Source organism: Kogia breviceps, chromosome 2, assembly GCF_026419965.1.
Source record: "Kogia breviceps isolate mKogBre1 chromosome 2, mKogBre1 haplotype 1, whole genome shotgun sequence".
In the NCBI taxonomy this organism is placed as follows: Eukaryota; Metazoa; Chordata; class Mammalia; order Artiodactyla; family Physeteridae; genus Kogia; species Kogia breviceps.
Window position 1 is genome coordinate 30482716 of NC_081311.1, and position 17003 is coordinate 30499718.

Sequence of the window (17003 nt, forward strand, 5' to 3'; positions counted from 1 at the left end):
TGTATCATATTTATAGAAAATATGCAAATCTTAAGTGTACAGCTCCATGAATGCTCTGCAAGTGAGCACACCTATGTAACTGCTGGAGAAACAGCTCATCAGGAGTCCCCAGAAGCCCCCAGGCCCCCTTCCACTCGCTGCCCCCCACCCCAGGGCAGCCGCTATCCTGACTGCTAACACCATAGATCAGTTTTGCCTGTATTAGAATGTGTTATAAGTGCAATCATAGAGTTCATACTCATTTTGTGTCTGGCTGAATTCATGGAACCAATCAGCTTTTCCATTCAGGTCTCAGATATCTTCAGAGACCTGTGAAAAGCTCATAGGCTCTAGATACCATCGAAACCAGGGGTTCTCAACCTTGCCCTCACATTAGAATCTCTAGGGGAAATTTTAAAACTCCTGATGCCCAGGCTGCACCCCAGAACAATGAAATCAGAATCCCTGGGGACAGGACCAGGCATCAGTGGTTTTTCTTGCTCCCCAGGTAACTTTGATTACGACCAAGGATGAGAAGCACTGGTCTAGGCAATTCTGTAAAGCATTAGTATCCCGATTTTACAGCTGGGGAAACTAAAGCTCCAGGTCTTTCCACAATATGCAACTGTCATGAAGCCGGAGCTCCAATTCAGGTCTGACATGGGGTGCTCTTTGCATTGCCTTCATCCATGGTGAACAGTAAAGCCAAAACCAGGTGTGGGTGCCTCCTGCCAGACACCTCGTCACTGTAAGTCCTTCCAGAGCCATGGAGAAGGGAGGTCAGGTTTCCCAGGCTGCAAGACCCCCAGGAGAAAGGCAGCACCCTGGTGGCTGGCCATAGGGAGAGTCACCACAGACTAGACTCCATCTTTGCCCCGTGCCACTCTGGAAGTCAAGAAAAGTCCTTGCAGGTGGGATCAGCTGCTTGTTTGGGGGTCGTGGAGAAGTTTCCCAGCCGCTGAGATGCTCTGGCCCAATTTGCTTTGATTTGGGGGTGCAGTGCAAGATGCCACCACTCGGTGGCACCACGAGCTTCTGTAGACCCTGTGGTTTTCACACACACCCCTGCCTTTGGCCAAAGGAAGCCAGAAAGCGGAGTCAGGGGACAGTGATGGGGGAGCAGCAGCCCAGAGCTGCCTGAAGGTTCCTCTGCTCCTGGGGCCTGATGGGGCCTGTCTCTGGCTGGCAAGGAGGTTGCAGGGATATGGCTGCCACTTCCCCCATAACTGAGCCAGCAGAGGAAAGCCAGGCAGAGAAGCCACGCCTCAGCCGGCTTCTCCCCTCACTGCCCTTCACCAAGCTGCCCCTGTGGGCCCCGCACGCCCATGAGGAGCCCAACCACCCACACTCCCGTGATGCCCTGGGCTTGAAGGTACCAGACCTCCCTTGGAACCGAGCCACAGCTCCAAGTCCTTCCCTGGGTTATCTGCCAAATCCTCACCCTAGGATGGCTGAGGGGGGGTCTCTGAAGCTGGTATTATCTTCCCCACAGTTTGGAGTCAGACTGTCTGGATTCAAAGCCATGCTCTGCCACTTTCTAGTTGTATAGTTTTGGGCAAGTTACTTAACTTCTGTGAGCCTCAGTCTTTTCATCTGTAAAGTGGGAATAATAGTCCACACCACAGAGGGTCGTTGTGAGGATTGAATGAATTATGTAGAGTCTTAGCCTAGTGCCTGGCACATAGTCAGTGCTAAATAAATGTTAGCTACTATTGTTTCTTTATTATTACTACTAATAATAATGTTGCAAACAGGACAGACAAAATGAACCTACCCGCATGTTAAAGAACAGCCTCCATTGTGACAACCCACCCACACCCCAGGTTTCAGCAGAGTCAGCAAGTCCAGCTGCCCCTTAGGAGCAGAAAGTACAAGCAGGGAAGACACGCAGGGTCCTGTTCAGAGAGGGGGCCCCCCCAGACCCCCACCCAGAGGTGGAGCCATTGTCCCCATGGTCTGGTGGGATCCTCTCTTGGCCCACAGACCTGAATGTGTGACCCCGGCCATCCTACAGCCTCGGGCAACTTCCATTTGGGTGTCATCCCCAAAGTGTCCGAGTGAGCACTGGGTCAGGAGATGACCTTGGTTCTAAACCTGGCACTATCATCAACAAGCTGTGTGACCTAGGTCAAGTCACTCACCCTCTCTGGGCCTCCATTCTGCCTCACTTAGATGATCTTTAAATGCCCTCCTGCATCTGTGCCACATGTTTTAGCAAAGTATCTGGCACACAGTAGGTGCTCATTAAATGTTATTTAGTTTTATAAAAGCCAAGACACAGCTCTACTAGGTTCCAACACCCACATACTTTTCTTTAGAACTGAGTGACCTGTGTGATCCAACCCCGAACAGATATGAGCTCAAGAAGTGGGTATTTATCTAATTAATCCATGACTTGATTTTGACCTGGCTTTCAGTCCAACCTGTTCCCCCCACCTAAGGATCCCAGGACCGCATAAAGGCTCCAGATTAGGGATGCAGAGTGTCTGCCTCCCACTAGACTGCAAGCTCCAAGAAGACAGGGCCCGTCCTGCCTGTGTCAGGGCACTGCCTCTTCAGGAGCACACCCAGCCCTGCCTCCTCGCCGTGGTCCTGGGGCACAGATCTGGCCTCCCACCATGGTGGGGGAGAGAAGCAGCACAGAGCCTCAAGCTAGGCAAGGCCTTTTATTGGAAAAAGAAATAATAAAGCAAAAGGCCACCACATCGCCTACGCCCAGCCCTCCCACAGGAGACGCACAGGTCAGCCCCAGCCATAGGTGGGCTAGGGTGGGTATAGGGGTAGGGGCTGTGCTGGAGCCCACTGGGCTGCAAGCTCACCCAGGGCAACCTTGGACCGGGACCCACTTAGGCTCAGGGGCTGGGCTGCCCTCTCTAGCTCTCTGGAGCTTTCCTACACACTGCTCCTGCATCCAAAAGAAAATCAGGCCCCTCTTTGGTTCCAGAAAGCTACCTAGCTAGCTGGTCTTTCATACCCACTCTAGCACCTCCTGCCGGCTGAGGCAGGCAGTCTCCTCTGTCCATCTTCAGGCACCAGGATGGGGCTGCTGGGTGTCGGCAGCCAGGGCCTCATTGGCTGGACACCCCTCTTTCCTTTAAGGAAAGGAATTTGCCTTTTCCCCTGCGGGTTAGCAGCTCCTTTGACCTTCCAAAGAAGCCTCACTTACACAGCCTTAGAGAGCGCTGGAGCCTGGGCGGGCTGAATATGCAGTGTCCATGGCCCCGTTGCCTTGTCACGAAGGACTGAGAGGGGGGCACGGAAGGCCCTGGGAGGTTGGCTCTGTTCTCCTAGAACCCCAACTTCTTTTTTGTTAGAATGTACATAGTACAGTCAGAAGGTGGGGAGAACCTTGCAGGTAGGGGAGAGGCCAGGAAGAAGAGCCTAGCTGGCAGCCCAGGCAAGGGGCAAGGGACATTAGGACATTTATTTACAGGGGGACAGGCTGGACCCACACAGGGAAGCAGCCAGACCGTGGCGCACGAAGATAAGACAGGATGCAGAGAGGGGCAGTCACCGGCCCAGCAGCCAAGGGGAACGTACAGGTGCACTCACATACATGCACACACGCATGTGTACACACACTCACACAGGTGCACTCACCATGCACTCATGCACACACCTGCCCTCACACACAGTACACACAGGTACATTCATGCACATAGTGCACTCACATACGTGCACTTACACCTGTGCCTGCGTGCACACACACTCCTTCTCACACACGTGCAGGTTCTAATCTCAGGAAGCTGGCTCCAGTTCTGGCGGTTAAACCCCTCAAGGCTACATCTCTCCATGAGGCATTTCTCCAGACCCCCATATAACCTCCCAGAGCCCCAGGCCATGTGCCCCACCACCAGCACCTGGTGGCCTGCAAAGCCGCAGGACTTGGACGCTTCTTGGCAAGGCTAAGATGACCTCCAGGCTCTGGGTGGAGGACAGGGACACCATGAGTCTAGAAGAGGTCAGGAGGGGGCTGAAGAACTCCCCATCGCAGCGCCCAAAGGCTGACCACTCCTGTCTCCCCAGACCTTGAATTCGGTGGAGGCAGGGTCACAGACAGGCAGAGGCCCCGTGGTGGCATCAGAAAGAGCAGACACTGGGAGACAGCCGTGGGGAGCAGGGCCCCGAGGGAGGGAGTCCTGGTGGACGCGGGATTTGGGGTGAGGAATCGTGCAGGATGGGAATTCTCTAGGTGACAGACCTGGATCCTCTTCTGGGGTGCTGGGAGGGGAGCTACAGAAGAGAGGGGCTGTCCAAATTGTGTTGTCCTCACCCCAGCCTCCCCCTGGAAAACCTGCCTCTGTGTGACCCAGACCAGCCCCGTCGGTAAGAGCCAGGTCAGGAAGTGGACCGTCCTGCCAGGGGGCGAAGGGCAGGGGGCGCCTTTGAGGGCCCGCAGGCAACACTGGGCGGGTCACCCTCCTTCCTGCCCTGGGCCCAGAGAACGACTCAGAAGCGGGTGCTCTGGTAGCGTAGCCGCCGCAGGTCTGCAGGGCCCTCAGTCCAGTCGTACGCCTCCCTGCAGGGACTCTCGGCCAGTCACCGACCACCCGCCCCGCCGCTGCTGCCGCCGCTGCCGCTGCTGGAGCTGCCACTGCTGGAGCTGCCGCTGCTGCACCGGTCCTCGTAGATGGAGATCTCGATCTGGGGCGGCGTTAAGGAGGGATGCAAGCGGACAGGAACTGGCTGATGGAGGCCAGCAGGGAATCGGGAGGCAGAGCTGGTGCTGCTTCCCAGACAGTAAGGACTCAGAGGCCCGGGCAGCCAAGCCCACGCCCCTCCTCGCACCTGCGCTCACTCAGCTCAGATGCGCCTGCCCACAGCCAAGACCAGGAGCTTACATTCTAGTGGTTCTAATCGCTGTATCCCAGGATGGGGATGTGCCCAAGAGGGGGTGTTACTGCACAGGAAGTGTGAGGACTTGAGTGTCCTGAGTTCAAATCTCAGCTCACCCATCTCATCTGTAAAATGGGGATAATAATAGAATCTTGGGGTTACTGCAAGGATTAAATGAAATAAAGCATGTAATGCACAATACCTGGCACATAGTAAAGTCGCAAAGACGAGAAGAGCCTCTCCCTGGGCTTTGTAAGCATGAGATTCTGGGATTTGCATTTTCTTTACTCTTTTCCTGTCAGTTTTCCAGTAAACGTTATTTTTAAACAATTCTACCCTCTGCTGCTGACTGGGGGGCAGGATGTAAGTACACCTTGACCAGGTGGAGTAAGCAGACCTATAACCCTCTCGAACGCCAGCCTCCCACCGAGACCTCACTTTTCTCATCTGCGAAAGGGCAACAGCAGGACCTGAGCACTGAACAGGCTTCAATGAGGGTTACATGCGAGAGCGTTGCAGAGTGGGCCTGAGCTCAGATCCTGGCTCTGGCGGTCGCCAGCTGGGCAGCCCAGAGCCAGGGTCAGCTACAAAGGCAGTAAGAAGAGTTACCCACTTTATAGGGGTCTTATGAGAAGTGCACGGGTTCATATTTTCAAAGCACTTACTATGATATCTGGCATGTATTAAGCACTGATTAAATGCAGCTCAGTAAAAGTGAAGCCTAAAATGCACACACAGCACTAGCTTGGGGTGGAGGCAGGGGCCAAAGACCAGGGGTGGGGGGAACCCTAGGAACTCCCTGAACAGAGGCCCCGAACGTGGTCGCATTTCCCAGCAGCCTCACCAGGGGCCCACTGGCCGGCAGCTCTGTGCCCTCGCGTGGAACAGCTGGAAAGGATACAACCCTCATCCCACGCTCCACGGGGTCTGTGAGCAGGAGGCCTCGGGGGGCAAAGACCTTCTCGTTTTGCTCCTGGATGTATCGGGAGATCTTCTTGAGGACCTGCAAGGACAGGGACCGGTTGAGGATGAGGGTGGAGCACAGGAGCCCTGGGGGAGGGGATGCGGGGCTGTGGGGGAAGGAGCCACCTTCTCATAGTGGGTCTCCATGCAGAGGAAGATGAAGTAGGCCGTGGCACAGGCCAGGCAGCCCTCGAGGTAGGAGCTGCCCCCAATCTTCTCCGCCTCTGCGTAGAAGCTGTTGAGGGTCTTCACAGTCTCCTCAAAGAGCTGCCGCTCGATCTGGAGGGAGAGAGGGACAGGGAGCCAGGCCCAGGTCAGCCTCCCTGGCGGTGGCAGTGGAGGGGCCACACCAGCGCTGGGGTTGGCGGCACACAGGCAAGACCAGCGAGGCTGCAGGCGCGCATGGAGCGCCACACAGGGAGTCAGGAGACCTGGGGTCCAGTCCAGACTTGGCTATCAGTTAGCTGTGTGACCTTGGACTGATGACTTAACTACTCTCGCCTCAGTTTCCACTTCTGTAAAATGGGAGTAAGAATGACTACTTGACCTCCCTTGGAAACAGAAAACTCCCATGAAATCCAAGATGTGAACATTTTCTGCAGCGGATCAGGCAGGAATTCCAGTGACTTTGCCACACACACACACACACACACACACACACACACACACACACACACCATTGTGATGGCTGTGAGAGGACTCAGGACCTGATTAGTAGGGGCTCTCCACGTTTGGAGAGCATGAGACTGATTGCATAAGACCTTAGGAGTGTCTTTCCAGGAGGAGGCACTTCCTCCCAGTTAAGAGGTCACCCAGGGGACTTCCCTGGTGGTGCAGTGGTTGAGAATCCGCCTGCCAATGCAGGCGACATGGGTTCGAGCCCTGGTCCGAGAAGATCCCACATGCCACAGAGCAACTGAACCTGTGCGCCACAACTACTGAGCCTGCGCTCTAGAACCCGCAAGCCACAACTACTGAGCCCGTGTACCAGAACTACTGAAGCCCTCGCGCCTAGAGCCCGTGCTCCGCAACAAGAGAAGCCACCACAGTGAGAAGCCCGTGCACCGCAACGAAGAGTAGCCCCCGCTCGCTGCAACTAGAGAAAGCCCACGTGCAGCAACGAAAGACCCAATGCAGACAAAAATTAATTAATTAAAGAAAAAAACAGGTCACCCAGAACAGGTCAGCCCCATGCATTTGGACAACTGAGAAGCTATCCTGCCTGCATCCATAACCATAATAGCTGATATTTATTAGGCACGTTCTATGTGCCAGGCACTTTTTATGTATTCTTTCATTTAACCCTCATAACAATCCTATCAGAGAAGTACGACTCCCAACCCCATTTTACAGGGGAAGCCTGATGGAAGCTCTGCTCTGTGGTCCACCATCATCTCTGACCTCTTTAAGTGGTCTCCCTGCCCCCAGCCCTGCCAAGGGAGACTGTTAAAGTCAGATCATGTCATGACTCTGATCAAGAGCTTCCCAAGTCTCCCCATCTCTCTCCAAGTAAAATCCAAGGAGTCCTTACATGCCTGTGAGGCCCTCCAGGGCCCGGCCCTGCAACTCCTCTGAGTCCATCTCCTGTTCTCTTCACTCCGGCCACAGCGACTGCCCACTGCTTCCTGAAAATGCCACAGGTCCTTTGGGCCTGTGTCCTCAGCTGCAGTACTTTTCCCCAGACACCCCCTGCCCTGGCTCTTCCCTTACTTCCGCTTAGGTCTCGCCTTATCTGACAGCCCCCCGCATCCTCTGCCCAGCTCCCCCTTTGTACTTGACCTCCTCTCTTATATTTCCAGTATTTGTTACCACCTACATATTTTCTTGTTGCTTTTTAAATTTTTTTGCATCCTCGAATAGAAAGTAAGCTCCATGTGTTCACTCCTACATCTCCAGTGCCCAATACATTGTAGGTGCCTAATAAATACTTGCTGAATGCTGCGTGAACTTGGCCAGGTTTACACAGCTCTGACCCGAGCCTGTGCTCTTCACCATGCAGCCCTCCACTGGAGCCTGGAGTGGAAGGTCATGCTCCAAACTCAGTAGGTATCAGAGTGTCTCTCATCCCATTTTTTACATTCTTTAAGCACCTCCTCCCCCACTCACCTCCCACGGGACCAGAACTGCCCATCACATAAGGTTAGGGACCTCCCATTCCTGTCTAGGACAAAAGCTCTCCCCCCAAATAGTCAGAAGATTTGGGGTTCCCAGCCACTACTTCTCTAAAGATCTGGAGTGAACATATAGAGACAATTATGTCCATCCTGTCTGGGACCCAAGCCCTGCTGCTGTATCTCAGGGATCACCCCCGCCCCAAAGGACAGGCATGCTAAGACAAGGAGATCTACATGGCTCCCCAAAAGCTGTTTAGGGGTCAGATCAGCAAAGGCCACCCCTGCCCCACCCTCCCAAACTCTTTCAAATCTGCCTGGGCTGCTGAATGAAAAGTCATGGTCCTTTTCTGCCCTCCCCCAACCTCAGGCCAGTTCTAAGGGGGCCTGGGATGAGGGCTACATACACCCAGGACCAGGAGCAAAACTCAGCAGCAGGAGCTGATGCCTTGCAAGGGGGCAGTGGTCCATGAAACAGCCAAGTAGCTGAGTTGGCGTGGAGGCTGTGGGCAGAGCCCTTGGTTGACGGTCTCTGATGCCACCAGCAGACCCTGTGATGGAGCGTCAAGCTCTCCCCCGTGTCCGAGGTGGGGAGAAGGAGGGAAAAGCACCCTCCGGCCCTTCCTCCAGGTCTCTAAGCTTTCCCTGCCAAGACTCTGATCACCCAGGCACCCAGTTTTATCTATACCCACTAAGGAAACAGGAGTCCTGTGAAAAAGCAGAGTCAGACGCCAAGGCCCTTTCAGCCCTCAGTCAGTTTGGCACGTCACTTCCTCTTCCTCGCCCTGAGTTTCCTTTCTTAAATGAGAGGATGAACTAATGCAATGCTTCTCAAACTTTTATGCACATATGAATAACTTCAGGATCTGGTTAAAATGCAAATTCTGAGTCAGTAGATCCAGGGTGGAGCCTGAGATTCTGTGTTTCCAGGGGACGCTGATGTTGCCTGTCCACAGACCACAGTTTTGGTTCAAGGGCTTATTTGTTCTCAGTTGTGGTACACACTAAAATCGCCTGAGCAGCTTTTGAAACATAGGCATACTCAGATCTCACCTCCAGGAGATTCTGATTCAAATGGTCTGAGAAGCCAGAGGGTGGGTCCGAGCAGCAAAGACTACCACTGTCCTATTCTACCCAAGCTGACGCCCTGCAAGGTTTTTTCAAAAGCCCCCGGGTGGGGCTTCCCTGGTGGCGCAGTGGTTGAGAATCCGCCTGCCGATGCAGGGGACGCGGGTTCGTGCCCCGGTCCGGGAAGATCCCACATGCCGCGGAGCGGCTGGGCCCGTAAGCCGGAGCCTGTGCTCCGCAACGGGAGAGGCTATCACAAAAAAAAAAAAAAAAAAAAAAAAAAAGCCCCCGGGTGATTCTAACGGGCCGCCCAGCATGAGAATCACTGTACTAGGAGACCAGAGATTATCAAAGTGGGATCTGTGACTCACCCAGTTCCACATCACCCGGGGATTCCTCATTAAAAATTAAGATCCTCAGCCCCCGGACGCACAGTGGAACCACCCAGGGAAATTTAAAGCAATGCTGATGCCTGGCCCCCAGTCCCAGACACTCTGATTTAATTGATCTTGGGTGTGGTCTGGGCATTGGGATATTTTTAAGCTCATCAGGAAATTCTAATGTGCAGCTGGGGTTGAGAAGTGTTTCTAAAAAGAGATTCCTGAACCCAGTCCTGCAACTGAGTCAGCATCTCTGATGACACCTAGTATCATCCAATAAGATCCAGGACTTTGCATTTGTTTGACAAGCTCTCTAGGTGATTCTCTGAAATTTGAGAGCCACTGAACTAGAAAATCTCTGAGGTGTTTCAGCTCTAACTTTCCAGGAGGTGACAGCAAGACAGTGTTAAGGACATTTTTTAGTTCTTCCACTTGAAGTGGCTGAACAAGTTGTTTCCTATACTATTTTTTTCCTGGAAAAATATACGTATTCTAATACGCCCCTCAGTTCCATCATAGTCTATGATCCAACTTTAGGAAAAGACATCCTTACCCGGCTGTCCAGCTCTGGGGGGAATTTGGTCTGGAACTGACAGATGGTCCCATCGCTGTAGTCTCTCTGGATAAAGACCTTGGTGGCCAGCGAGGCACTTCGCCGGAGCTCCTGCAGATTGTGGACCTGGGGAGACGTTCAGGAGACACGCACTCAAGGTGATCATCCTTCTAGGTTTGTCCAAGACTGAGGAGTTTATTGGGGTGTGGGCCTTTCATTGCTAAAATCAGGAAAGTTCCCAGCAAACCAGGACAACTTGTCTACCCCACAAATGTTCAAGGAAGGTTGCAGGAAGCAGGCTTGTTGAGTTTACTCCAGAAGATGCCTCTAGCTATCCCAGAAAGATCTAGAAAAAGCCTGAAGCAGGGCCAAAGCTGAGCCAAAGTGAGAGGTTCTGGAACCACCAACAGAGCCAGGAACAAATTTTAACGAGAGGAAAACACTTCCTGGTGGCTGGCCCAGATCCTCTCTCTCCCTCCCTCCCTCTCTCTCTCTCTCTCTCTCTCTCTCTCTCTCTCTCTCTCACACACACACACACACACACACACACACACACACACACACACATGCATAGTGGGGTCTTTCACTCTTTCATTCATTCAGCAAGTACCAAATGTTCACAGCTTGTCAGGCTGTGGCTTGGGGACCCCAGCACTGGACAAGACTGCTGCCTCGGACCCATCCCGCCTAGTAGAGCTGACAGGGTTGGGGGAGGGGAGCTTGTGGGGCAAAGGAAGATGTGATGCACCCATGAACTCAGAGGGAGACTGGGGTTCAGGCCAGGTTATGGCTTAAGTCAGAGACACCACAGATTGTTTCCACGTCCAGCACATCTCATCACAAGAAAGAAGGGGCCCACAGACATCCAAATTTCCCAGAGAAAATTGTGGATAAAGTGGGCTGAGGCCAGAAAATGAAGAAATCTCCTGCCCTTGTAGGAAGGAGTGGGGTGACTTCTGTCCCTTGTCCACACCTGCAAACTTGACATTGACACAGACTCTAGCATTTCAGAGAAGTGGGCTCAAATCCACAGAAGAACAGGGCCCCTTTCTTCCACTTCCAGCCTCCAACACCCACATTTGAGACAAGCTTCCCACTGGGTGAAATATTCCAGACATTGGAACCACGTGGAGCCCAAGCCCCAAAGGCAGACTGAACACAGCCAGTTCATCCTGTGTAATTAAGGTGAATCCATTCAGTCACTCAGCTTTCATTTATTGAGTCCCTGCTATTGCCAGGCTCTGGGGATGCTGAGCAAAAGACAGTCTGTGAGCTCCAGGGAGGAAGACAAGTAAATATACAATGAATCAGACTGTGATAAATGCTGCGGAGAAGTAGCATCTCCCCCAGAAACGCTTACTCAGAAAAGGCTCCCTGAGGTCTGTGTGGAGTCATAAAGGAGCTACCAGCGGTGGGGGACGGGGCGGCGGGGGGAGAAAAGGCAACCCGGAGGGAGGAGCTTGTGCAAAGTAACAGAGACAGCAGAGAACGAGGTCTACTCCAATGACTGGAGGCAGATTTCAGCAAGACTGAAGTTGGTTTGCAGAGCAGATAAGAGCAGTAGATGAGAGTGTAGAGAAGGCAAGGGTTAGATCACAAAGAGCTTGACAAGTTCCTACTGGAGCGGAGGGTTTAAGATAGAAGATACTTAAATTTCTTAAGAGCTGGGGGAAGAATAAGTAAAGAGAGAAAGGTTTGCAGTGTGGTAGTAGGATCAGATGATAGGTAGATCAAGGTCCTGGGATGGTGCTAACAAGACTTTCCTAAATCCAAGTGAATTTTGCTCTATGTACGAGTGTGATCCTAAAGTCTTGTAATTGGATGAAATAATGTATAAGGGCTCCTATAGTCCTTGATTCCCCTAATCAAGGTTTTAATTGAAGGAGTCCCCTTGACCTTTAGTAGGATCCTATGATAGCTTTGAAAAATAAAAAATGCTTTGGTAATATAAAAATGTTCTTTATCAGTGTGTCTGCTCTGTCTGGTTAAGGTTTCATACAGTTGTATTTTCAAAGGAAATGGAAGGGGCTGTGACCTTCCTCCGACCTTCTAAACCAACCTACATGAGCCTGTCAATCTTGAGGATGGATTCCCCTAGCCCCAAAAGGATCATTCTGGTAGCTTTGTGAGTGGTGCATGGGAAATGGGCGTGACTGGGGTAGGGGGCCAGGTGGAGGAATGACTATCTTTGTAGTAGTTCAGGGGAAAATTAAAGTGGGTCTAACTTAAGAAAAATAATGGTGAGAATGGAAAGAAAAGGAGAGAACAGTGCTTCGGCCATTCTGAAATGGGCTCAGCTTCTTCCCCTCCAACATCCTCCTTTGTCTGTGACTGAATGCACACATACTGTGTGCTACCATGAAGGTATGTGTCTCTAATGACTAGCTAGCTGCTGAGTACAGCTGCTTCTTCCTCTTGGTCACACAGCCAGATTAATTCCCAGCCTCCCTTTCAGTTAGGTGTGGCCATATGACTGAATGGAATGCGAATGGAAGTGATGAATGTCATGTATAGGCTTGGCTCATAAAGACCACCACTCCTCTGTGATTTTTTTCCCCCTCCCACAGAAACCAAGAGAGTCATGTGTTGAAGATAGTGGAACCACAAGCTGAAGAGAGCCTGGGTCCCTGAATCACCGCCTAGAGGAGAGCCACCTACTGATCCGGAACACCAGTCTGGGACTTTACTGAGCAGGAAATAAACCTCTATTTTATTACACCATTAAGATTTTAGGGTGCTACCTTACAGAGTACAGTCCCATTTCCTTCTGGCTTTTATCAATGTGTTCTCAAGTAGCCAGAGTGGGAGGGGTCAACACCCTTTCCAATCCCAACAATATCCTGAGCCTTAGAACACTGTCCTGGCTCCGGATGACTAGGGATCTTCTTCCCTCCCTGAAGAGCATTTGTGGGGTCTCGAGGAGTCACTAGAGGATGGTATCAGGCACACTTTATATGCCAGAGCCTTAGTTTCCCAGATCTACTTAGAGCACACAGACTCAAAGACTCTAACGCATCTGTAGTTAGTGAAGACTAGGATCTAAGGCAAGGCAGGGTCTCCTGCCCCTTACTTCTCACCTTCCTCAACCCTCCCCTCTCTCCCATCACCATCCCCTAGCTGCTGGCAGCTGAGTTAGGACAGGACCAAGAGGCACTGCATGAGGAAGAAAGAGAAAATCAGTGGTGAGATCTGCTGACACCAATTTTTGAACTGCATGGCAGGGAAAAGGAGGCTGCCAGGAGAGTGGGTATCCCACGCCTCACATTTAGGGTCTGTACACTTGACAGAGTCAGCTTGGCAGAGGTGGGGAGGAGCAAGCACTGGAGTGCAGATGAGCACTCCCAGGCAGGTTGGACCAAGACAAACAGGAGGCCCCATCTGGCCCACATCTCCATCCTCATTAAAAACCAACTAATTCCAGAGGACGCATTTGAGACTCAACTCAAGAATCAGAAGGTTCCGCTGATGAGCCAACACCGTCCTCCCTGGCTGGGGTGTGGAGGAGGAGTGAGGATCATGAGTCCCAGGCAGCCAAGTCGGACCTCAGGATGGAAACCCAGGCGCAGGGCCTCCTTCTCAGCCTGCGCCAGAGCCCCCGCCCAGCCCATTGTCATCTGCTTGTTAATTTCATGCCTCAGAGATCAAACCTCCAATGCCTTTCTTGGCTAATGCTACTTGGGTGCATTTAAAAATCTCTTAGAGGGCTTCCCTGGTGGCGCAGTGGTTGGGAGTCCGCCTGCCGATGCAGGGGACACGGGTTCGTGCCCCGGTCCGGGAGGATCCCACATGCCGCAGAGCGGCTGGGCCAGTGAGCCATGGCCGCTGAGCCTGTGCATCCGGAGCCTGTGCTCCACAACGGGAGAGGCCACGACAGTGAGAGGCCCGCGTACCGCAAAAAAAAAAAAAAAAAAAAAAATCTCTTAGGGGCCAAACTCTACCACTTGGACAAGCCCCTCCCAGCCAAGCATTTCCCAGTTGTCCTTGGCCATCTGGACTGGTTTCCAGGGCAGACCCTGCTCCCATGACACACATTCGCAGAGGTTTGTCACGCAGGAAATGGGCTCATTACAGTTTTCCAAATGAGGTCAGTGTACGGCTCAGGAGGTTTCATCCCTCCCTTTGAGGTCCTCACGCACACCCCTCCCCTAATGCTAACTCCTAAACAGAAATTAGGGAGTAGAAAATATCCAGTTTCCATGCCTTCCATTCAGGGATCCCGGGATATCCAATCTTTCTCAATTCTCTCCCTCTGTCTCTTCTTCCCTCCCTCTCTCCCCTCTCCTCCTCTCAAAACACTTTCTGCTGAAGCTGAGGACCTCCCATTCAGGATCCTAAGAGAATGGCCACAGGAGCTTGGCATGAGGTTTTCCTTCTCCCAACAGGTTTTTCCTGGGAATCTTAACTCAGTCCTAACAGTAAAAACAGCCTGGGGAAAATGACTCGCTCTGCAACCCAGATCATGTGAACGTCCTGTGCCTTTTTGGCAGAGCTCTTAAGGCTTCCTCTCTGTGTGCTGCCATCAGAGTCCACCCGAGGCCAAACTGGGAAATGAGCAATATTTGTGCTCAGCCCGTCAACCCCGTGGGCATTCCTCCATCCCTCTGCCCTCAAGCTGAACCAGCCAGGCCAGTCAGGGTACCTGAGTCCCCACACTCCAGCCCTTTCCGAACTCCTTTGCCTCCTTCCCCCACCAAAGTCTTATGGCAGGACCCCTAGTCCTCTACTCTCTACTGGGCAACACAGTTGGCTCTTTGGATACACCTGGATGCAGCAAACAAAGCACTGGCCAGGGAGGCAGAAGACTCAGGTTCTAGTCCTGGCCCTACCACTTTTTAGCCATATTTTCTTGGATAAGTCTCAGCACTCCAGTTTCATCATCTGTAAAATGAGATAATGATGCCGTCCTTGGCTCCTTCACAGGGATTAAGCAAGCTTCTGAGCCTCAGTTGTCTCATCTGTTAATTGGGGATAATGACACTATCCTCACCTACTTCGCAGGGTTGCTCTAAGGCTCAAAGGAGATCACTCATGTGATAGTGCTTTGTATGCAGAAAAATGCTATATTCACAGAAGCATTATGAGCAGAGCTAACAGCAGGCTAACAGCAGCCTCCTGGAAACACTGCCTCGACCTAGAGATGTAAGGCTGCTCGTTAGAATCTCTGAACCATAGCAGACCTGAGAGGGAGATTTGTTGGGACAAATGGGCCTCATCACAGATGTGGCCACCTTTTCTGCCCACACTGCAGGCCCAACTGTCCCCACGGGGCAGAAGTCTCCCCTTCCTGTCCAACACCAGCAGCCTCTCTGCTGCAGTCTGCCAGCCCTGTCTGGAACATGACCAGCTCCTTGGCCATTTCTCCTGTGTTCTTCCTCCTCTTCTCAGTATCTCTGGCACTTTCTGAGCACTCTGCATTTCTCCACCCTAGAAACCAAGCTCCATGGGTCTGCGCAGGGCTTGTCCCCTCACAGGGTCCTGAGGGACGAGCTCTCCTAGCTAACCCTGTGCCTTGTCAGAAAGCCGAGTGATGCCAAGCAGCTGCACGTCGTTCCGTCGTGGCGACAACAGCAGAATAACAACTGTAACACTTGGTGCTGATGTCACGCTGCTCAGCAGGACGCCCAGAGACACTGCATAGGATCATTCAAAAGCCTTTGCTGTCCCCCTGGCTTGTGTTCCAGCTGGGTTGGAAATGGGGAGACACCCCAAAAAAAGTCAACATTAGAACTGGGGAAATCTGGTGTCCTAGGTTCCACTCCAAAATTCAAAGAAGAAACTTTCAGCTCTGCTGCTGACACGCTGTGTGAGTGTTAAATAGGTCCTCCCCTTCATGTATTAGCTTTACCACTTACGAAGTGGGAATATAAAGAGCTCCATTTCCCTTGTGAAATGAGCGGGTAGAGGAGGTAATTCCTGATCTCTTAAGCAATGCACATAGACCTGCCCTCAGTCAATAGGTCCTTGGTTCAGCTTTCAAGTCCCTTGAAGGTGACACACGTATAGGCACACCCTGAAGAAGGCAGCTCCTCCCATCAAGACACAAGGGAAATGCAGTCTTCTGGTACAGGAAACTCAAAAGGGGTGAAGAAGCAAGAAAGGGTGATATGCAAAATTGAACTGGTGCAGGCAGCTCATTAAACCCAACCATTTGGGGTTTTGACCTGAGGATTCTTTGTCCCCTCCTGTCTCCCTGCCCACGAGGAGGAAATGCAGATGTGAAGGCAGGTCTGTCATCTCTTCGCCAGGCTTTGGGGCTCAGAAGCTGGATGCCAACACCACATAGCAACAGCAGCCAGCCGCCTTCTCTCCCCTAAAACTGGCTCAGGCTCGTCTCCAAGCCTCCAGGGAAGTGGTTTCAGGACTTGCAGTCCATGGGAAGGGGAAACCCCACCTGAGGCCCCGGGAGCAGCCGTGGCACTAGTGCCAACAAGTGGTGCGGACAGCTTCAGGACTCCGATGGGGAAGATTGACACGCCAGGGGTGAAATGAGCTCCAGTGAGGAGCCCCTCTCTTTCCCCCGGCCACTTCGCCCCTCCCCCACGCCTTCCCTCCGGACCCGATCCGAGAAACCACCCCATCCCATCCTACCCCACCCTCCGTCTTCCTTCCCCGCCCCTAGCGGGGATCTGTTCCCACAGCAGCCGGGCACTGCCTGCGGGCCGGTGCTCGCTCCCTACCTCAGTGGCCATGTTCCGGGGGCGCTAACAGCTCCGAGCAGCTGCGGGGCCCGTCGAGGGGGTTGTCCGCCGTGCTGACTCGGGGAGCAGGTGGGCTGGCGACAACGAGATGGGGCCCGGGGCGCTGTCCGCGGTGCTGATGAGGACGCCGCAGACCCGTGCGCCCGTGAGCTGCTAGGCGGGCGGGCGCCTAGGTCCTGGAGACGGTCACTGTGCTCTCCGCGGTGCTGATAAGGGCGCCGTGCCGGAGAGGCGAAGCCTCAGTCGAGGCTCTTCCGGGCCCGATCGCTGGTTGCCGCTGCTCCTGCAGGCAACGGCCCGGTTTATCTTTAACAGGGGCGGCGGGCGTGGGGGCGGCGGGGGTTGGGGGGTGGCGGGGAGGAGGGGCCAGGCGCCTCGGCAGATCGGGTAGGGGAAGCGGCGGCCCCGGACTCCG

At 53.1% G+C, this 17003-nt stretch overlaps 2 protein-coding genes across 3 annotated transcripts in view; one reads left to right on the forward strand and one right to left on the reverse strand.

Annotated features, from left to right (window-relative positions):
* The window catches only part of CRTAC1 (cartilage acidic protein 1), a 151221-nt gene extending 146076 nt beyond the window's left edge, over positions 1-5145 (forward strand). The window contains exon 15 of one of the 2 annotated variants that reach the window (XM_067024908.1): positions 4505-5145. In XM_067024908.1, coding sequence (XP_066881009.1) covers positions 4505-4638 — 134 coding nt within the window. In that variant the 3' untranslated portion in view covers positions 4639-5145. The remainder of the gene's footprint in view (positions 1-4504) is intronic. The other variant, XM_067024907.1, reaches the window with a different exon arrangement.
* A 158-nt stretch (positions 5146-5303) lies between these two features.
* On the reverse strand, positions 5304-16579 carry GOLGA7B (golgin A7 family member B). The gene is made up of 5 exons (XM_067022827.1): positions 16568-16579; positions 9891-10016; positions 5905-6057; positions 5660-5818; positions 5304-5399 (listed from the first exon to the last, which is right to left on the reverse strand). The coding sequence occupies exons 1-5, from the start codon at positions 16577-16579 to the stop codon at positions 5304-5306; spliced, it is 546 nt and encodes a 181-aa protein (XP_066878928.1).
* Positions 16580-17003: the final 424 nt, after the last annotated feature.

What these genes read in the sequence shown, in the direction of transcription:
- GOLGA7B (XM_067022827.1), bottom strand. An exon ending in CCCCAGAGCTGGACAGCCGG is followed by an intron (nt 6,058 to 9,890) that starts GTAAGGATGTCT and finishes CTCTCCCTCCAG; the next exon opens with ATCGAGCGGCAGCTCTTTGA. An exon ending in TGGAGACCCACTATGAGAAG is followed by an intron (nt 5,819 to 5,904) that starts GTGGCTCCTTCC and finishes CTGTCCTTGCAG; the next exon opens with GTCCTCAAGAAGATCTCCCG.